Raw genomic sequence first — 21,764 nt, 5'->3', positions numbered from 1 at the left:
TGGAGGCATTTCTTATTGCACTACCTAGATACCTGCAGGAATTGGATGTACCTTTATGCTGGAATGAGCTCAGTCTCGTCTCACCTACAACAGCTGATACAAGTGCTATGGACGCTGAAGAGATACCAACACATACACATCTCAAAATGATGAGACTGCATTCAGTAAACATGCAGACGCTGCCACTCCAACTCAAATACATACGTATTCCAACACTAGAACAAATCATCTTGGCTGGTCCAGATATGGAATTTCCAACACTCCCAGAACCACATGTAGTAAACTATACGTATCTCAACAATAGCTTCCCAAACTTGTCTCTCCTTCATTTGTCGTCACTCCCAGTCACAATGAGCTCGCTCCTAGCAGCATTTAGACGGTCGGGATTAAAGAGTCTTATATTGTCGTGCTGTGATTTAAGAACGGATTGCACGAGGGCTGACTATCTCGCACGACGGATTTTAAGGTCTCTGACGGAGCTCAAGGAAATGAACGTATCACATTGCAAATTAGAGCTGCCTACAGGCCCATTCATATCTTTATATACTATCGATGAGGAAGAAGATACGAGTGTAAACCAAACCGTTATAAACCTGACGCTGCTTGGATTCGGGAGACGGATGGCTCCGTTAGGAATTATTGCCCGATACTTTAATGCTGCTAAGGAAATCCACATAGATGACGTCGACTCAGAATATACAGATATGGGAATGTGGATGCGTAGTCTGACATACTGTGACATTCGATTCACGAGAGGAGGAGCGTTACCACCGGATTCACCAACGAATATTATAATACCATCTGCATCCGAACAAGTCAACCTATCATCACTTGTAATTTACGCACCACCGAGCCTGCCCTTCCTCATCGATACACTGACATACTCGTGTGCAAACATCACGAAACTCAAAATATCTTACATATCGATATTCTATCAGTCTCAAAAGCCATTACCAGTATTAGATCTACCACACCTGAAACTGCTTCAACTACATGCACATGGGCAGGCATCAGCTGTATTCGTACTAGCCTCAGTACTGAACTTGACGAGATCAAGCAACAAACTAAAAGAACTAGCCGTCCAATCAACCAGACCTGTAGTCCACTCAGACATGGATTCGGAATTCGGAGCATCTGTATCTGATATCGACGTGCTTAAACGAGTCACGTTAGACGGGAACTGGCTGACTGACTTGGAACGAAACGCTCCCAACTTGACATCAATCAAGATATCAGGTGTAGAAGTATCAGAGTCTGGATTAGAGGTGCTGGCGCGTATATGGCCGGACTTGGAGAAATGTGAGCTGTCACATGGAGGACCAGAGAATTTAAATCATGTCACTCATCAGTACTTGACACAGTTCCTTAAGAACCATTATCTGCTACGGTACTTTGAGATGCACGTCGCACCACCACAGTCATCAGCCGCATTTTGGGCGTCACGGATCCCAAATGCTTTGTTGGGCAATAGTAGTAGCAATAACGAGGTGACGACGCACGGACATACTCATACGTCTATTGCGTATGAAAGTGATGCTGTTAGTAGCACGTTATGTGAAAATGTGAGTTGCTGAAACAAATTTGGTTTATCTTCAAGACTGAAGCATATTCTTTTTTTTTCTTGTCCATAACTGACCATATCTCTAATGAATAGTACGCGATGGAATTGTGGAAACATAGGTGGAGTCTTGAGATATGCAGAGTAGTGGCACCATCAAGTCGTCTGGTCAGGATGAGACAACTACTGGTTAGACGCATCATAGATTCTAGACGACGCTGAACTCAAAGATTTTGAGGAGCGAGTTTTTGGTCACAGTACGTAGACCGTCCTTCGGGACCAGCACAATCACCTCTTCAATGTATAATTTAAAAAAGTAGACCTCGTTTCACACAACATAGTTATACGACAAGACATCTTAAAGTGTTGGGAAAACTTTGCTCTAATTATTATGATTGGGTGTTTACATTCTGCTTTCAAGTATACAAGAGTTCTATTTTTTGCCTTTAGTTTTAGATTTGCCTGCGAGGTCCTAAGCAACAACAAAAAACGAGTCAGTTTCAACCTCCAAGGTGTAGAAACAAAAACCACCCAACACTTACCTTTATTCTAGCCTTCACCTCCTTCACACTCTTTCCGTCAACTAGGGATGCCACTTTCTCCCATCTCTCCGCCGGAGGCTTATCAACAAACATGGCGGCAGGGTATTTGCGAATAGCAGCTTCTAACGCAGTCTGTTGAGCCGGTGTCCATCCTGAAACACTTGCCGTACCACTAGCTGCAGTATCAACGGATGCAGTATCAGACGGTGCTGCTGGAGTTGGCGGTGACGATGTTGAAGACGTATTGTCATCGAATCGAGTAGTTGGTGCATCCTTGATCTCTATTACTGGCTTTTTGGCTTGAGCTTGCCCTTGTAAAGCTGCTCTTGCTCCTGCTGCAGTTGCTACAAGGAGACCAAAATAATCAGCAATACGAAGTTTCACAACTTGCGAGCAGCCTGGACTTACGCATTCCACCACTTAGCAAGACGCTTTTACTCATATTGACACAATCTGCAGGAGAACGTTGGCGAGATGCTATCTGCTCGGGTGTCTCATCGTCAGCACCACTGTGAGCACAGACATATTCCGCAATCTTTTCCCATCGACCAATGGTACCACCAGGAAACAGTTTAACAGCCTTGATTAAAATTTGTACTTCTTTAGGTGACCATGGGGCTTTCACTATCTTGGGTGCTTTGGCAGCTGCAGATGCTTCGGCTCGCTCTGATGCTAGAGCAGCAGCTTGAGCTTTTTGATCTTCTTGTTTGCCTAAAACATTTGATGACAATGGGTGTGAGTTCTTTTTGGCTTAAAACACAAAAGAGACACGGAAACCTCCCAAGCTCACCCTTCACTTTCAGGTACTCTTCTTCCAGCAGCAGAGACAGTGCTTCTCGACCATCATACTGTCGAGCTTCAAACTGTGCACGGAAAGCTTCTAATTCGTCCTGGTCTAGATTGTCTAGTGTCTCGTCTACTTTCTTCAAAGATTCATCGACTGCTTCAGCTGAACAGTGGTCTGGTAGCAAGAATCCATTGTTCTAAACATGTGCTTGTTAGGTAGGTGGTGCGAAAAAAGCGATTAACTTGTAGCTATTAAATGCCGTTGTCGCTGTACCTTAACTATTCCTTGTATGATCTTCTTCTCTTTCTTTGCAGCCTTCTTCTTGGCCTCTCGCTCCTTCTTCTCGACTGCCGCCTGTTGAGAAATACCAGTAAGGCACAATGCATCCTAAAACAGGAGACTTCGACTCAATGGTGCACACAACAGTAAGCGTACCTTAGCCTTTTCTTCCGTTTCAGCCTTCTCTTTAGCTAACCGTTCGTCCTCTATCACCTTTAATTTGGCATCTTCTATAGCACGACGAGCATTCTCCTTTTCTTTCTTGATGGCTTCTTTTGCAGCTTTTTCTTCGTCCTTGAATCTCTTTATTCTAGGATCTAACTTGGTTGCTTGATCTAGTGAGAGAAACGGAGTGAATCAAATTGGCATGTTGTGTAACAGTAGAAAACTGCTTATTTTGGTTTGAGAAAAGAGCGGAAAACCCTACCAACAAGTCGGATAATACGAGCATTCTCTTCCTTCTTCTTCCTTTGTCGTTCGTTCTTGTTCTTCCTCTCCATCCATCGTCGTTCTTCACGACTATTATACAGCGTGCAAAGAAGTAGGCGTGAGGAACAAGGTCCAACCAAAAAAAATGGACATCACGTCTCATACCTTTCAGCAGAATCAGGATCATCTTCATCCAACGCCTCAAATCCTCTCCACGAGTCAAAGTTATACCAGAATTCATAAAAGGCTTCCACTTCGTCTCGTGTTGAATCCAAGGAGCCCAAGTGAGGAGCAGGTTTCTTGGAATACCTTGAATTGGCATCGAATGCTCGACCATATATTTCGAAAAAGTCACCCTTGATTTTGGCTGACGGTATGGCATCGTCGAATTCGGGGTCGACAGAGTCCCATTGTCGTCGTTTTACTGGGTCACTTAATACTTCCCATGCTGTTGGCGAGTTGATGTGTGAGTAAGAATGTTGAAATCGGAAAGAAAAAACGATTCTGCGTTGATTATCTTTACCTTTCTGGATGCACTTGAAGAAGGAATCGTCTCTATCCGCAGCATTCTTCTTGTCTGGGTGATGTTTCAGTACCTTTTTACGATCTAACAAACATCAAGGAGCTGGGTGTTAGCCAAAACGCAGAAAATCACCAATCAGGATCCCATAGTCAATGTTTCTTCACAATGATGAAATGTTCACTGTCTTAACGAACCACTCCTCGGAAATGCGAAGCCGTTGATGGAGTGGCAGATACGACGTGTATATTTTATCTTCAAACCGCAAGCAACGAAAGCCACCATTGAAGAGGTGAATGCCCTCTTGCCAAATGCGATTTGGTGACTGTTGAAAGATGGCCATACGAAATGGGCAGTCCCTCTCCTCTTATCATGCATAAAAGACACACCCATACGTGTGATCATTGGTAGCAAATGAAACGCAACACGTGTACTTACATGCTCTTCGAATATCGTCCTCGGTAGCTTTGTAACGGAGCTTGGACAAGCCCAAAATGCGATAATGATCTTGATCCTAAAATGGAAAATAGAATTTGAATCATATTAGCTTCCTCCCTTCGTCTTTGTATTCCACACTGTTCCAAAAGACAACTTTTTTTACCTTCCAATTATCAGGATCACTCATGAGCAAATCATCAGTTTCATCATCGATTTCTACGGTTTCGGCCCCATCAGTTTCGGCATCTTCCAGAGCTTTTTCGATCGCGACGTCTTCAGATAGCGTCCTCTTGTGCTTTCTTCTTCGTCCAATGGCTAGATACTCGAATCCAACTGCTTCGACATTATATGTCTCGGGAGCTGTTAGTTGCTTATGAATGACAACATCCTTGTCCTTGAGGCTGCTATTTGAGGGCGGCGGCGGCAGCAGCAACAACGGAACTGCCATCGTTCGTATTATTATTTTGTTTGGTGTTTTGGCCGTGAGGGCAAAAAAAAAAAAGATTTTGCAAGGATGCTGCCCAAACATGCGTGATGTAAAGAGACGAATAACGTGCTAAAACCACGTAGATCTATATAGGAACTAATGTGCCCGTGATCCTGATGTATGCAACTTTGTTTTTCCTCGCGTTCAAATTCATACTATATACAGAAACTAGCTATAATTACTTTTTCCCCTTCTTTTTGCCTTTGGCCTTTGCAGGCGATGATGATGAGCCTGCTACCACGTCTGCAACTGCTGGTTCTAATTCAACAAGGAAAAGGGTGTTGGTCATCTGCGTATCAAAAACATTGGCAAAGTCCACGCAGCATTCCAGTTACCAGGCACAGGTCTTGCTTTCCGTCTAATCATCTTCTCCATAAGAGACTTGGTCAATCGTTCAAACTTTCTCAGGTCTGGTTGTTGATTGGTTCGAAACTTCAAGCACTATATATAGATGAGCGAGTCAGCGATGGGTTTCATTGCAGCTGAACAGTTGTATAGTCAGTCACCGTTCTGTCATCAGTCACTTTCAAGATGAGTTGTCCATCTACATGTCGATACCTCGTGCAATATCTAGTCTAAAGATGGAATTGTGTGTTTTAATGTTGGCAAGCTTTACAGTGATTGAGGTACTGTGGTCATTTAGAGCCACTTACGCGATTGGGTTCTTGCAGATACAAATCCTCTACCGCCTTTTCAAAGTCTTCAAACTTCTCAATGTACACCATCGTCCTTGTTTTCGAAAAACACTCCAAGACCCAAGCTGTCGAGCTGCAGGTACACCAAGTTATCAGCCCTCAAAAATGCTAGCGTGGCTATAAAATATGTAGAGCGGAAAGGACAGGTATTCGATTTGAGCTGATGCGATGCGAATATACAAATGTTTCGATTAAATAGGTTCAAACATTGTTCAAGGAGGGTATGCTACTAGTTCAATATGATTAAAGTATTAAAATGTTAGATTTACGCGTCATGACACCTATACTTATTTCGTGAATTTTCTCAAGCTCCTTGGTTGACTTTCGTCCACACAGACAATTAACTACAAGCGAATACTAGTAGCAATCATGTCGTGGAGAGGAGGCGGCCAATCGCAAACAGGTAGCAACTCCATCCCGCTCGGCCCTCGAAAGAGAGGAGGTCTTGGAAGTGAAGATGCCCCAAATCCTTACATTCCACCAGACTTGCCTCATTCTTTCGCCAAACAAGAACAATATGAAGTCAAGCGAGAGGCTGATCCTGTTGAAGAAGGTAAGGCCATTCATCTGTGTGCTGCCTAATACATGCGGTGTTGAGGCGGATGAGGAACATTTGGCACTGGGTGTCCAACATTTTGAGTGCTGTGAGGTGGCGTTAACGGAAGGTGACGATGATATTATTGCATTGATAGTATGACCAAGTATCAGCATCGCAATCCATCGTGTGCTTCTGATTGCTACGCATGGACGCATAACCTTGTTTTTCTTGTCTTTTATTGTTTTTGACCAAACAGCCCAGAATCTCATCTCTTGTAGCACTTTTAACTCTTGTTTTCTAACTAACACTCACTAACGCTAACAATCATTCTTTCCCTCTCCTCTCTCACTCTATCTATATTCTAACCTTCACTAACTCATGCTATGCGCACTCTATCTACTACAACCAAATCGCTCCCTTTACCGTGCATTCCTATCAGGTGGCCCAAGAAAGAAACGCTCAAGATGGGGTAACGAGACAAGCAAGGTCAACGTCCCTGGTATCTCTACAGTCTTGCCAAGTGGTCTTACTCCTGAACAACAAGAACTCTACATCATCAATATGAGAATTGAAGAGCTTACTGGCAAACTCAAATCTGGCGATCTTGTTCCGCTCGAAAGGTAGGGTTGGAAATGGAACGATAGATGCATTCTTGTTATAATGCCTTTTACTGACTCCTTTTTGTTCTCTCACGTAGATCACCTGAACCGGAACCCATATATGGTGCTGATGGTAAAAGAGTAAACACTCGCGAATATCGATATCGTAAAAAGTTTGAAGAAGAACGTCACGCATTGGTTCAATCTGCCGTCAAATTGAGTCCCGACTTTAAACCTCCTTCCGATTACAAAAAGCCCACCAAAATGACAGACAAGATATATATACCTGTAAAGGATTTTCCTGAAATCAACTTTATTGGTCTATTGATTGGTTAGTACACATGATGAATGCTCGTTCGTGGAAAAAATATGGACATACATCAACCAGGACCATCATCGGCGAGAATGCATTCTTGAATCAGTTACTAACTGTTACAATTGTTATTTATTAAGGTCCACGTGGTAATACGTTAAAGAAAATGGAATCTGAATCTGCTGCCAAAATCTCCATTCGAGGTAAAGGATCAGTCAAGGAAGGCAAATCAAGATCAGATGGACCGACTCCTGGTGAAGAAGAAGATCTACATTGTCTTGTCACTGCCGACTCTGAAGAGAAGGTTCGAAAAGCAGTCAAGGCTATTGAGAGAGTCATTGAAACGGTATGGGACATCGATGGTTTTCTCGCTTGGCACTTCTTTGGCACAAGACCACGTAACTTACCAACTCTCTTCTTTAGGCTGTGAACATTCCTGAAACTCAGAACGAATTGAAGCGTAATCAACTTCGTGAATTGGCTGCTCTCAACGGTACATTGCGAGACGATGAAAACCAGCTTTGCTCAAACTGTGGTGCTCCTGGTCATCGACGATATGAATGCCCTGAAGGCAAAAACTTTACTGCCAACCTTGTCTGTCGTATTTGTAACGGTGTTGGTCATGTTGCCAGAGGTGAATGATTTAGCGTCGAGCATTTGAATGCTGTCCGGTTTCTTTTGCTGTGCAGCTAACATACATGTCGTGCTCTCAACTCAATGAACATATTTACTAACCTTCAATCAAAACACGACAGATTGCAATCAACGTAACAATCCAGAATATTTGCAGAAGGCCAATCAACGTGAACAACAGCTGGACAATGAATATGCCAGTCTCATGGCTGAGCTCGGAGAAGGCGCTCGTGGAATGGGACCTTCTGGAGGAGCTGTAAGCACGGCTCCAATTACCACCTTCATCGTTTGTACGTACACTCATCATCGGAATGTCCAATCTTCTCCACAGGGCCATTATGGACCTCCTCGTGGTCAACCTGCTGGTCGTGGTGGTGTAGGAATGGGATCTAGTGGAGGCGGTGGTTCTGCACCTTGGCAATCCAGTCCAAGTAGTGGAGGTCCAAGCGGTGGTAATTCCATCCCTCCATGGGCTCGTCAAGCTGCACAATCTCAAATGAATAATGGACCACCAGGCATGCAAAACGACTATGGTCCTCCAGGTATGATGATGGGTCCACCTGGAATGACTATGGGGCCACCAGGAATGGGTCCACCGCCAGGTTGGTTTTGGGCGAAAGACATTTGCGTTTGCAACAAGTCCAACTTGAGATATAGCTCACACTTGTGTTTCAATATAGGATTTGGTGGAGGCATGCCTTGGCAACAACCTCAACAACAGGCACCTCCTGGTTTGAATTTCAACCCATATGGTCCACCTCCACCCCCTCCCAGTATGCCAAATGGTACGTATAGCAGCAACGTCGCATGTCAAGTACTATACAGACACTCATCTCCTCTTCAATATAGCGTATGCACAACCCCAATGGCAACCACCGCCGCCTCCACCTTCAGGATTTGGAATTGCGCCTCCTCCACCTCCTCCCGCACCATCAATGCAGCCTCCACCACCTCCACCAATGTAAAACAGGGCTTTCAACTTATAGAAACACCAGTACTATCTTTTTAGATTGTCTATCAAAAGAGTCTGATTAAAGGAAACATTATTATAGGATCATATCAAGGTTCAAATAGGTGCAGGATGGAAATATGTGCTTTCGTTTTTAGTAGTACTAACAATGTAGCTAACCCAAAAATTTAAACGAAGAAGAAATGAAATTTGAAGCATATAGATGTGTTTTGCTATTGTTTTAAGGCATGTTGGTTATACATTGTAGTTTTGACACTATCTCCTCTCCTTTTCCTGCTTCTACTATTCTCTTACTTGATCTGCACTTGTTTGCTCTTCCTGATCATCGTCACGAGGCGATTTATCATACATTTCTTCGTCAGGCGATGTTCCCTTCTCTACACCAGGAACTTCATCGTCATCAGCCTTTGTAGCATTTGCATTCATCCCATCTGTTGCATTTGTTGTACTCCCAGTTCCCAGATTCCCGTCCTTCAACTTCTCAATCCTCACTTGCCTAGCCTTGATATTCTCTGGTATACGACCATCTCCCCCACCAACAGCAGAAACCTGTGATGACGACACGACCATATCACGATCTCTAACAAGTACATGTTGTAGCAACGAAGGTTGTGGTTGAGTCGATTGTCGAATCAAGCCACGAAAGGGTTGTTTAGTTGTTGGTTGAGGAGTTTCTAGTACGAGGGCTCGAGATGTGCTCAACTCTTTGAGTGGTCGTGGTGGTGGTTTGTGAGATGCTGCTGGTTTGGTGATGATAGGTAGGGTGATGTTGTTTGATTCGAGGATTTGACGACGTATGGTATCTATTGCTGTATTCCAGGGTTCGTATTGTTCGTATTCTGTTGGCTATAGGAGACAGATTGTTTACATTGGCGAGTCCGTTTTTTTGGTGTGCAGTTCTTTCGCGCTGAAGGGCAATTGAGCAATACCTCGATTAACAACGCATGGATTCGTGTAGCCAATTCTTTTTCGACCCCAGATCTATGAAAAAACAGCTTTCAGTACAAAGTCCCCTAAGGCCAAAAAAAGGCGCAAGCAATCATGGAGTACTTACAGAACAATCTTCTCCAACACGACTTGACGAGGTACTTCAATGAAAGCACTCAAAGCGAGTATCTCTTTGGCAGCTTCCGAATGAATAAAGCCATATCTGTTACAGTCAGGGAGATAAGCCTTCAGTTTCTCACAGTATTCGTCAAACTTGTCGTTGACGCTATCCAAGTAGTCTTCAGTGTCATTCAAAGTTTCATCTGCGTTCGCAAATGTATGTCAGAATAGATATAAAAAACCTTTTCCAAATGTGGATGCTGAAACAACAACTTACAAACAGGCATCAAACTTGAGACATGTGATGGACTTGGAGGTCCAGTTGGCGGAATCACTTCGAATTCCAGCCTTGAGATTGATTTCTTGATGATCTAAATATTGCATGAGGCAAAACATTTAGATATTAGCCTCTTACCAATACTCAAGTCACTTGAGCTTCTCTACATCTTGATGTCGACTCCCACGTTGAATTTCCATTATGAGAGCATCCTAAGCAAAGCACAACATAAATTACTATTGTATAAAATATAGCACAGGTCGTTCTTTCAATCATTACCAACTTGCGAGCCAAGTGTGAAATCTCAAACAAGATAAAAGCTTCTTGTTTTTCTTTGACATTTTGGGTAATGTAATCCGTAGGAAGTGCGAATGCAGCTTCGTATGTGAATTTGGGAGGTATTGGATCATCAGCGTGATCATCTTGCATCCATTTTGTGTCTTCAAAGAGGTAATGTGTCATGGCTGACTGTGCTTTTTTGTTGGTAAAGGATTGACCAGAGTGCAAGCAATGAGTGTGGTAAACAGGACAGAGAAGCGACCTGCATTGGCTTTCTACCCATGGCATTACATACGTACAATTAACAGGAACGCGACGTCTGTCTCATTTCATGACCATATTTGCTAATCGACAAAAAGCACGCAAAAAGCCTCGAAGGTATGGCCAGTCTGTATGAGCGCAAGTTCTCTTTCTATTCTACTTGTATAAAATTGTTTCTAAATCTTAGCAGGGTTTTCTTCTAATTGTTCTATTGTCCTTGTGTATTGTCCTTGAGGTTTTGGTTGTTGTTGAGGTATGAGGTTCTGAGTCTTGAGTTGTCCCAATAATGAGATATGCATTATGTTAATTCAGATACTACTAGGCAGCTTGCTGCGTCTATAAGCGACACCGCACTTGTTACATACTACTAGGCAACTTACCACGCCTATAAGCAACACCACACTTGTTGCATAACTTTTCTCCTTTCCCGCCCGTTCGCCACATTGGTGTGACTGTGGTGCTGCAAACTGCACAGATTCTGCCAGTAGTTCCTTGAGTGAGTGGTGTGGGAGAAATGCAACGTCTGGCTTCTTCAAGTAGAGGTATGACTAGAGTGGTATTCGGTAGTGATGAGCGTCGACGTGCTGGGATTCTAAAGTCTAAAGCTGCAGCTGGTAGTGTAGTAGCAGGTGTAGACTTGGCCTTCCTTTTAGGCACTGCCTTCCTTTCAGGTGATGCGGTTCTCCTTCGTTTGGGTTGTGGTCGAGGCGGTGAAGGAGCCTTTTCCTTTGGTAAAACCACTGGTGCTGGTGGAAGAGGAAGCACGATATGGAAGCTGAGATCTGCAGAATCGATAAAGCCTTCGAAATCTTCATCATCGGTCTCTGCAGCTGGTGCAGCTGCAAATTCGTAGTTGTCGTCGTCAAAGTTATGGTATTCATCGTCCAAAGGAGTGAGAGGAGAAGGTAGGCAGTGATTTGTGTCGTATTTACAAGAGAGGAGAGCTGAAGCTGCTGCTACAATGTCCGAGATTTCTTGCATCATGTTCTGCTGGTGATGATCCATTGTTGGAGTTTGATGCGAATGGGGTGAGGAGATGTGAAGTACCAGGTGAGATCTATAGATCTAGATGATAAACAGCGTGTATAAATATGGATATGAGATACAATTACGATCTATAGAAACACGCTTCGGAAGTAGATCTGAAACGCGAAACCTTAAAAAACATACCCGACAGTGCAGTGAGAAAACAGTAGAGAAGAGGAGACAACCAGATAAAGAAGCGAAAGATACAAGGGAGTCACGGTCGTTGAAGGATCAGAACGATGCTAGAGATGTCGAGATCGGAACTTGCTAAACAACCTGAATCAATGAAATCAGAAGTTCGAACTGCGACATCGCAGCTGAAGTGAATTACCCCTGTAGCTCACTGTAGCCTGAGAATGGCCCGCAAATATCATCGCAGGAAGGAGGGAAATGCCCAATTCTGGAAAAAGTCGTTCAAAATAGGACGAAATATCACAGGACAAGGATGGTAGCCGTATCGCCAGTTCGATTATTTTAGCATCCAATGAATAGTTATGGAAACACGATCTGAGATACAAAATGCCAGAGGTTATGCTGCCGTCCATGTTCGGTCGTTCTTTTTCTAGATGAAGGAAGAAATCAATAGATTAATAGATCTAAATGACTAAATGAAAGCAAGCGAGGTACTGGCAAACCACGTTGGGAGTCTTGATTTAGTCTCAAGATCGATGCGATTCGGCAATACTAATCACACAGAAATTGGTGGTTGAGAGGTGAGGAGAGCCAACCTAGATAGAAGCCCGAGAGAGGATACGCACTGTCGTTCAAGCTGGCTTTGTTTATGTGACAGTGGCCTCGTTTGGAGTAGCAGCCTTCTTCAATTCTTTTGTTCCACTGGGCCAGACAAACTGCCCCTTTTTCGAACCCTGGGTCGATTACTAGGAATAGCACGAGAACCCACCGGTCTGCAAGTCTCGTCTATGGAGACTTCTACCTCATTGGACTTGTCTATACCCTCTATACCCTCCCCAAACAACGAATCGAGGGTACAATTACTCGACATTGATTCGAGTCCACATTTGGATGAGAAATTGGGATTTGATGCATCATCACAATTAGACATAGACAGATGCAGTAGTCATGATACCCTGACCCCACAGCCATTCTCTGTATGGACGTCGATATGGTTTTACCTGCTCCTTCTGGCGTGAGTGCACTGCAATCTAGCATTCGAATTCAATGTTACCGTAAACTCATTATTCCTTTCTCTAGTCACTGGTTGGCCTTCTTCGCAACGTTTTTGGATCAATTCGCCGTTGGTGAGACAATCTCTTGCCTCGTCTTCTGTGTTGTTGGCGGCATTGGTTGTCAAGAGCCATTCTTACCACAGATTCGCTCAACACAATTTTCTCCTCTTCTAGTCTTGCTCATAATTAGCATATTTGGAACAGCTTCTTCTCTTGTCTATACGTCCTTGTATGGGCTGGTGGTCGTTGGTATCTGCTTTCTCGTCGCTCCCGTCCTCGCTGGTCGAGTTGACGTCTGGAACAGATCTTCGAGCATATCGATCGCTGTAATCGGCATGCAGCTAGGCCAAATTATAGTGTACATATCTCTATACCTCATCTCAGCACAGTCTAGTCCACAGTCAACTGCTGCTTCAGGATTGTTTGCACTCACGCTATTCGGGGCTACAATGGCTCGATCGTGCTTCGGAATGCATATGGTCGTAGTGGAACGGGATTGGCTTGTAGTTATATGCCAGATATTTATAAAGCAGGAATCATCTCTCTTGTCTATCGTCAACGCCAATCTCAGGAGAATCGAGCTCGTCGCAAAAATCATCGCACCTTTAATAGTGTCAGGAATATTATCGTCTACATCTAGGAGTGTCGCTATATTGATATTTGGAATCATACGGATAGTGTCGCTGTTTGGAATGTTGCTGTGCTTTTGGGGTGTATACAAACGATTTCCAGAACTCGCGTCGCCAAAGCAACCCCATCGGGAGATTCAAGACGCTTCGATACCAACTGTAATTAGGTGGTATAATCAAGTAAAACACGCTTGTACGACCTTTGCTAGCCAGAAGGTCGTACTCACATCTATAACGACAGCCATTCTGTGGATGTCCGTCTTGACATTCTCGTCTCAAACGCTTACATATCTCACATATAAAGGATACTCGAGCTTCGATATTAGTGTGCTAAAAAGTGGCAGTGAGGTCTGCGGACTTTTGGCTGCCTTGACCATGACAGTCATAATACGATATATAGGGACGAACCGATCGGGTCTCATAGGTATATGGCTTCATGTCTTCTTCTTGGCTTTTACCATGATATCCTTTGGTATATCCGACATAACGGCAGCCATGACTCTTTTCGTCGGTGGCCTGCTACTCTCGCGATTTGGTTATTGGGTCTTTGGTACGTAGATCAGCACGATGAAACAGCCCACGTCTTCAAAGAAACTGACTGGCTTTGAATGTTTATTTTAGATCTCAGTCAGTCACAGATAATGCAAGAAGGTGTACTTTCCTCAGAAGCAGGGATTGTGAATGGGTTACAGTGGTCTTGCATACACTTCTTTGAAATTATCAGTCATGTTCTGACTCTGGTAAGTAATTGAGAATTGTAGCACTGGCACTGTGTCCTCTCAGATGTTTTACCCATCTGCTTTCTTGACCGTTAACCTTTCAATCCAGATTTGGAATACTCCTCAACAACTGTATATACCCTCTATCATCTCTTTCGTCGGTCTTTTGGTAGCTGGGCTCTTGTTTACTTGCTACTATTGGAGGGCTACGCGACAACAAGTTCTGAAACAAGTCTGATACCTCATATATACATATATAGTTTGCATCTCCTCTGATATCAAGTCTAAATAGATTGTCTTCTGTCTGTCTCGATTCAACCTGTTCTGAAAGTTTGCGCCTCTTGATGTGGTTTGACATCCTTTCGCTGTTGTCTGTCACATGTTGTCTGTCGCATAGACTGCCTTCAGTCTAGTATCTCTGAGACAGTGTCTCGTTACAGTACGACACCACGTTGTGAGACGCGTCTGATTCCCCGGCTGTAGAGGCAATCTGGATCTCTCCGTTGCTGGCCTTCAGTGCTGCGACAAAATCGACAAAATAATCACGTTTTGGATTTATAGAACAAACTACGACCTCATATCACCTTATAAGAGATGGAAGGAGCTCCCCGGAATATACCTCAATGTGCACGTCCATTGCCCGTGATTCCTCATGAACAACAAGTGCCATCATCAACAAATTCGTCAGAAATGTGGAATCAACCGAATCAAGTATTCCAGAGTCAACCGTATAAGCATCAGCTGCCTCTGCTCCCGTACACGAGCAAAATGTTCGATACTATTCTCTATTGGTGGACGTGTTTCTCCAGAAGGTATGCGTGAAAGATTGTAACATTTCGTCTGAGAGATTCAAACATTTTGCATTGTGTTTGCTTTGTTGTTTTGGGTTGATCATTATTGATACAGGTTTGTTATGATTGGGAATACCACACGGATATCTGAAGCGTAGTCCTAATCATGCGCGCAACGTTTTTACAATGTTTCTTGACTAACTCCTAATGTATTCCAATTTTTTAATGTACAGAGGACAGTCCCACTATTTACATATTTACATTATGTGGACCTGGAAGTCGTGTAGGTGGTTGGCTGGCCCATTGCAGTAGCATCGAAACCGCATGGCCGGATCTGCCAACATCGTTCGACGGCACTAAAGGTGAAACAAAGTCAAATTCCCAGGACACTCAATGAAATTGCTTTTTCACTCCTCTCTTACGTCGCTGCAGCAGCCGTGACGACAAGTAGTGGTAAACCACTCTTGCACCTTTGCGTAGCAGATGGGGCATGCAGCGTCGAATTCTACAGCTGCGGGGTGTTGGATCTGCTGTTGCTGTGGTGGCACTGCCGTACCCTCTACAACTCCAGCAAAGTCCTGCTCCCGAATGGCTCGGAAAGCTATTGACATTGCTTCAATATCTCTGCTCAGCTTGGCGATGATCTCTTTTTTCTTGTCGACCAAGACCTTTTGATTCTCCAGTGCCAGTTTGAGCCCACGGGCACTTTCAAGCACTGTGGAGGCTTCTTGAGCCACCACTTTGTATCTTTTAGGATTACAGATCCCTCGAGAGATGATGCTCAAGTCGGATGCAGCCGACACGTCTTCGAACTAATACCAAAGAGCAAGTTGGTCAAAATGAAATTTTCAAGCTTTATTGAAATTCATTTACAAATATGCTACCTTCCGTTTGCGACTTGACTGCATGGTGTCCCAATCCGCCATGTTTACAGCCACACGTTGGCTGGTTTGTGCCATCGCCACTACACCCTCGGGAGTTGAGTCTGATACGTGCTCGAGCACTAGAAGGTGGGCGTCTAGTGCCCGCATCAAGAAGATTGCAGATGCCTTAACCAATTCTCCTTCCAATCTCCCAAGGCAGACACGATAGTCTGCGCGTAGCATAGCTCGGGCTGTTTCTTTGACAGCTGATCCAAAAAGATGCTTTGATAACTCTCGCTCATAGTACATCAAGCCAAATTCAGCTTCCCGCAGACCATCAGCTCTACACAACCGAAAAATGTTGGTACATCTCCTTTGCAAAACAGCCCAAAAACGACAATTGTAACCCAATTTGGAAATACATACACGTGTGCTATGATCACATCTGGAATAGGTGCGATTTGAGCGAGAGTGAAACCATATCTTCGGTCGTATTGGTGGTTAATGGCTAGCGCCATTGTACTTGAACGTAAAAAGATAATGAGCAGCAAGCGTGTAGTTCGAGTATGCCAGTGCCACGCCGATGTACGACAGATCCAAACCATCAAATCTCTTGGAAGCGCGTTTTTAGATGTCCTTAGCATCCAAAAGAGCCTCGGTCGAAATGAAGTTGACGCAAGCGAACAAAACAACACGTTCACCGGTAGCTTCTGCAGCCAAAAATGTTCATTTTATGGTATGCTTTCACGTCACATTCGGGGCTTTGTATTGATATTTATGTCGGAATTTGAATAATAAGGAAGTCCAGTGGCAAGAATCATCAACACTTCTTTCAAACTTCCTTCACATCAACCTCACCAACGACGAAGACCCGAATTAAGATAGAAGAGGGCTCGTATCACACCGAAGTATTCTAGAACCTGCATTGAACTGCACGTATGGAGTGACCGCATAGTTGACACCTCCTTTTTCCTGACAAATTTTGCATCGTTTTTATCTCCCTATAGAAGCTTAGATCCTGAACTATCCAGGCCACATATGGAGTCAAAAATCACTTTCAAGTATATGAAACATCCACTCACGCTACAAGAAGGCCCCCAAGCTAAGGTTCTCGGTAAGTAAAACTTGTGTTTTACTTGCGGGCTGAGGAGGATGAACAAAGCATGTGAGCAAAACGTTCACGCTAAGGATGCTGCCTTTATCGACGACGCTCCGTGATACTGTTTTCGCTCGACTTGGATTTTGCACACGGATTGGTTCTCCATTCCATCATGGTTCTTCACAATGGCACTGTGCATATGTTTGGGTACCATGCAAGGACAGGTTTATCAGTAGCTGAGATAGAGGAGGTTGCGCCTTAGTGGTAGGGACTGCCCTGCGGGGTTTCTCACCGAGACGCCCCCTCATCGGTCGGGTCCTCTTTTGGGCCTCGCTTATGAGGAAGTTTCAGTTGTCTGTCTGACAATCCAACTCACAATCTTTAAAAGTATTTATAGATGCTGTGTAGGACGTCTCCTCCTTTGGTGCATGAGCCTCTGAGAACTGGTGGTGAACTGCTCTATTCATTGATGTTTGACATATACTTCTTTGGTGGTGGCTTTACCACCGTCATCGAATGATTTTAGGTATCTGGGTGGAACTGGGTCCTTTCTTGGAATTTCTCTGTGACCTTTGGTGCAGGCCAAGTTTCGATTTGGTCGATGACAGAGATCTCCATCACGCCAGTCTTGTGATGATTTTTCGAAAGAGTATCGTTCACGTTACAAGCTTTATGTAGCTTCATTGTCCTCATTGGTGGTGTTGCTGGCTGCTGCGTTCGTTGTTTACCACTACAAATGGAGATCTACGCGACAACCCGCCCTGAAACACGTCGGATTCCCAATATATGTGTATATAATTTGTATCCCGTTCGTGCTATGTTCTAAATAGACTTTTGCTGCCACAATTCTTGTTTTTACAAATATCACGTTTTGTAAACAATCTGCTCCGAGAGCGACTCGTCATCCCCGTATAAGAGATGGAAGGAGCTCCCCGGAGTAGACCTCAATATGCACGTCCATTGCCCGTGATTCCTCATGAACAGCAGGTGCCATCGCCATCAAATTCGTCAAATATGTGGAATCAACAGAATCAAGGATACCAGAATCAACCATATCAACATCAGCAGCCACAGACTCCCGTATACGATCAACAATATTCAAAGCGCTCTATTGGTGGACTAGTTTCTCCGGAAGGTATCCGTGAGAGATGGAGACATTTCATTTTGTTTTTCAACATTTTGTGTTTGGAGTGTTTGTTGTTTGGATCATCGTTATTGATCCTGCTTTGGATATGATTAGGAATGCCCCATGGATATCTGAAACGGAGTCCTGATGATGCACCTTCTGGATTACCTCTTCAAAAACGGGTTAGCTTTCCTTGTCGCACTTTTTATCCTTCAGTTTTATTCGCTACATCTTCCTTTCACGCGGAACTTCCGCTTGATGATCAAACTAATATCGTCAATGATAGCTCCGAAATGCATCTACTGGATCATTGCCTCTTGGACAAGGATCAAATGGTCTCGTTCCCCAATCGCCACACTCAATTCAATCATTGCAAGTTCTTTGTGATCGTTGTTTTTGAACCCCTCCTCTAGACCTGATTTCCTCTTCTGATGATCGCAACTATAGGCCTGTATTCGCTACGCCACGAATCATGCCTCCCCCCGCACCACAAACACCATCATCCTCGGTTCATCACAACAGCACTCCTACAACTCCTTCGTTACTACCGCCGCCGCCACCACTACAACAACATACACCCAACATGCCTACAATGGAAGATGTTCAACGCTTACGACAAGAGAATGAAGCATTACGGGAACAAGTCACCAAACTTCAATCTCAGACTGCAGGTATGAGTCGTCAACAAACTACTGCGATCATGAGACTTGCCAAGAAGGAAGAGGAGATCCAGTCTTTATATGTAAGGGCAAAGTCATGTCAATAACTGCTTTTGATCGATCATGTCGTATGAGTTTTCGAGTCTGTCCAACATTTGTGGCCCGAAAAGAAACGCAGCGAATATCGTCTTACGGTAAACTTACAACCTTATACTACTATCTGTTCAGACTGAAATGCAAGATCTGAGTCATCGTGTTCATCCCGAACTGGATGCATCAAAACAAAGATTACTGGATCCTGTACTTCATCTGCTATTCCAAGAAATGAAGAAGGAGATTGATGAAAAGAACAATAAGATTGATGACCTGACACAAGAATTACAAGCTGCTCAGTTTTCACCACACAAGTAAAATTACACTTCTCGATTAATTCATCACTGATGTGACTGACACGTTGCACTAACGTCAACAATAGCCTCATTGGACGCAAACTGATTGCAAAATGTAAAGCATTGCAGGGAGAGAATGAAGAATTGGGACGTCAATTGGCGTTTGGTCGTGTTGAGCAGTTACAAGTTGCTCTGGCTTTGGAGAAGAGAGCTAACGGAGAGTTGAAAAAGAGCCTAGAAGGTGTGTTGTAGGAAGCAAAGAGTCTTTTTTTGGTGCTCTTCCCAAAACAACACAAGCAATGTTCAGTATTTTACCTCTTCATTTCCAGAATCAGACTTGTTGTTAGCCTCACTTGATGCAGAAATGGAAGGCATGCAGGACTCCATATTGGGTCTGAGGACAAAAGTCGCATGGTGTGAAAAGACGCACGGCGAACCCACAACAAAGGAAGAAGCTGATGGTGATGAACGACGCAAAACACGCCATGACCGGACGTAAAACCCACACGCTATTGATGAGGACGTGAACGAAACGCCACAATAAGGAGATAGTTTTGTTGCTGGATTCTTGATCTCACCCTCGTTTTGCAAATACTAGTAGTTTATTACTTCTTCTTGAAATATGTAAAGTCTCTGTACAATTGTACAATAGAAAGCTAGAGTATTTACGTGCTACAGATGATTACAGGATGGTTTTACTTGAATTTGGGTATAAAGTGCACTAAATGTCCTCGGATTCTTCTGGAGTAGGAGCAAAAGAGGACAGCAGCGCCAAATACCGAAGCAAACGATATTATAGATGGTATGAAGAAGTCCTTTGGATTGCTCCATATCTTAACAAAAATGATATATTTTCGGTTATGACCATCAAAGCACGTAGCAGATTGAATCTTACCAGAGTCAAGACCGTGGCTAGTAGTTCAAACACATTGCACAAACTTCCTTGAATGCCATTTACTACACCTGCTTCTACCGGGTCCACGTCCTCTTGCATTATCTGAGATTGGGCCAGATCTAGTCGTTTATTATGCGCATTGAGATACCAATTGCTTCTAAAATGAATCACAACGTACCAAACACCCACAACCCAAACCGCGACACCAGAATACCAGACAAGAACAGCGCCATTTCAACTGTCTTATCAGTCATAAAGAAAGATATGATCGAAACGCTCAGACATATCGTTTCCAGATTAATTCCCCAAAGAGCAGTTCGTGTCGTCCCAATGTACTTTATCATTACAGGAGCCGCAACCGTAGAAGCGATCCCAAAGATTTCTCCTATCCCCCTGAAGACGGCAATCAAGACTGGATTGAGTCCCCGAGATAATAGATAGGCTAATACGGGTGAATTGAAACTGAGGACTGTGAGAAACAACATGGAGTATGCTATGCTAGTCAGCATGACTTTTTGAGATGCAAATGTCCGGGTAGCTCGTTGGATCTTTTTGATTATGGTTCGTATATGAGGGATTCTGATACGCTGGTTGCTGGTGTCATTGGTGGTGGTGGCATCTGGTAATGAAGCTTGACGAGAGATCTTTGGTTCGGCCAGCTTCGGGAAACTAGAATATACTCTCGACGTGAAAAAGACCTGGATTGGTAAAAAGCAGAGAATCATGGATCCAATTACGATCTGAGCTGTGGAGATCGTTGTGGTTGATGTGACCGCTGAGGCGAATATGGGGGCGAGGACTTTGCAAATCAGGTCGATTCGTCTCATGTTTGAGTTCAATGCTACATGGTTTTTCAGAAAAGGAACCATTAAATGCTTTTTCAGCAACAAAAAAACTCCTCTGGGGGACAGCATTGCTTACCACTCAAAAGCGTTGATTCCTGATTAGCTATAACTACCACCCAATCTCTCTCCACAGATATAGTATTCACTGCAAAAGCAATCCTAGCTATACATCCAGTGAATATCACTACTGCAAACAGCCCAAGAGCAGCACTTGGATGTTCTGTAGGAGTGAATTGTGTCGCAATCAACCACAAGAAGACGTTGAGACTGGCGTTACTCAGTTGAATAACAATCAACGATCCACGTTGACCTAAAACGGAAGGCGAATGATTCAGATTATACGTATGCAAGGAATTTCGTTTTTCGCTCTGGTTCTTACTTGTTATACGAGGTAGTGAATCAACCATTCCACCGATAATGGCACTTCCAAATATAGTTGAGAATGTAGTAATCAGCCCGTATAAAGACACATAGAAAAGTGTTGAAGGCCATAGGTACACGATGAAGAGAGCTGTTTTGAATACACATGTGTGAAAAAGACAACAGCCGAAATTCTCTAAATTGGTAGAGCGTACCAATTGCGAACTCATTTGTTCGCGCCGACCATGAAGCCAAGAAGTGAGCAATTAGCAGCTGATAAAACCAGGCTTGTTTGTATATCGAGGGTGTGGCCGGTGAGTCACTTTCATCTATGGTAATGTTTTGTGGGTTTTTTTCTCTACCCATTCGTGATCTTTACAAGAACAGGAGCCAAACGTTATGAACGTACCTGGAATTACATTTTCAGGCGCCGGAGTATCTTGCCCCGCCTGTTCTGTCGGCGATGACTCTTCAGGATCCACTTGCCCTAACTCTTGTGATGTCGACAGATCGAGGCCGGGTTC

At 43.8% G+C, this 21,764-nt stretch overlaps 5 protein-coding genes across 5 annotated transcripts; 3 read left to right on the top strand and 2 right to left on the bottom strand.

The window, feature by feature from the left end:
• Window positions 1–1,991: 1,991 nt before the first annotated feature.
• Window positions 1,992–5,001, bottom strand: SmJEL517_g00590 (uncharacterized protein; the record flags this gene model as incomplete). Its single annotated transcript, XM_031166519.1, has 11 exons — window positions 1,992–2,030; window positions 2,101–2,444; window positions 2,509–2,811; window positions 2,891–3,083; window positions 3,161–3,241; window positions 3,323–3,501; window positions 3,594–3,685; window positions 3,761–4,043; window positions 4,119–4,202; window positions 4,554–4,629; window positions 4,717–5,001. The coding sequence occupies 11 exons, from the start codon at window positions 4,999–5,001 to the stop codon at window positions 1,992–1,994; spliced, it is 1,959 nt and encodes a 652-aa protein (XP_031027554.1).
• Window positions 5,002–5,218: 217 nt separating this feature from the next.
• Window positions 5,219–5,765, bottom strand: SmJEL517_g00589 (uncharacterized protein; the record flags this gene model as incomplete). The annotated part of the gene is made up of 4 exons (XM_031166518.1): window positions 5,219–5,298; window positions 5,376–5,481; window positions 5,547–5,615; window positions 5,694–5,765. 4 exons carry the CDS (start codon window positions 5,763–5,765, stop codon window positions 5,219–5,221), a joined length of 327 nt encoding a protein of 108 aa, XP_031027361.1.
• Window positions 5,766–6,104: 339 nt separating this feature from the next.
• Window positions 6,105–8,783, top strand: SmJEL517_g00588 (uncharacterized protein; the record flags this gene model as incomplete). Its single annotated transcript, XM_031166517.1, has 9 exons — window positions 6,105–6,288; window positions 6,713–6,893; window positions 6,971–7,203; window positions 7,326–7,531; window positions 7,609–7,819; window positions 7,941–8,074; window positions 8,150–8,420; window positions 8,499–8,603; window positions 8,668–8,783. 9 exons carry the CDS (start codon window positions 6,105–6,107, stop codon window positions 8,781–8,783), a joined length of 1,641 nt encoding a protein of 546 aa, XP_031027360.1.
• A 3,815-nt stretch (window positions 8,784–12,598) lies between these two features.
• SmJEL517_g00587 (uncharacterized protein) lies at window positions 12,599–14,451 on the top strand (the record flags this gene model as incomplete). Its single annotated transcript, XM_031166516.1, has 5 exons — window positions 12,599–12,825; window positions 12,891–12,937; window positions 13,040–14,044; window positions 14,116–14,234; window positions 14,323–14,451. 5 exons carry the CDS (start codon window positions 12,599–12,601, stop codon window positions 14,449–14,451), a joined length of 1,527 nt encoding a protein of 508 aa, XP_031027367.1.
• A 3,433-nt stretch (window positions 14,452–17,884) lies between these two features.
• SmJEL517_g00586 (uncharacterized protein) lies at window positions 17,885–19,639 on the top strand (the record flags this gene model as incomplete). The annotated part of the gene is made up of 7 exons (XM_031166515.1): window positions 17,885–18,101; window positions 18,207–18,274; window positions 18,379–18,427; window positions 18,506–18,834; window positions 18,980–19,158; window positions 19,227–19,381; window positions 19,470–19,639. 7 exons carry the CDS (start codon window positions 17,885–17,887, stop codon window positions 19,637–19,639), a joined length of 1,167 nt encoding a protein of 388 aa, XP_031027366.1.
• Window positions 19,640–21,764: the final 2,125 nt, after the last annotated feature.

Source organism: Synchytrium microbalum (assembly GCF_006535985.1).
Source record: "Synchytrium microbalum strain JEL517 chromosome Unknown SmJEL517_scf0002, whole genome shotgun sequence".
Taxonomy (NCBI): Eukaryota; Fungi; Chytridiomycota; class Chytridiomycetes; order Synchytriales; family Synchytriaceae; genus Synchytrium; species Synchytrium microbalum.
The sequence above is the reverse complement of the archived record's forward strand: the minus strand, read 5'-3'. Positions and strand labels throughout refer to the sequence as shown.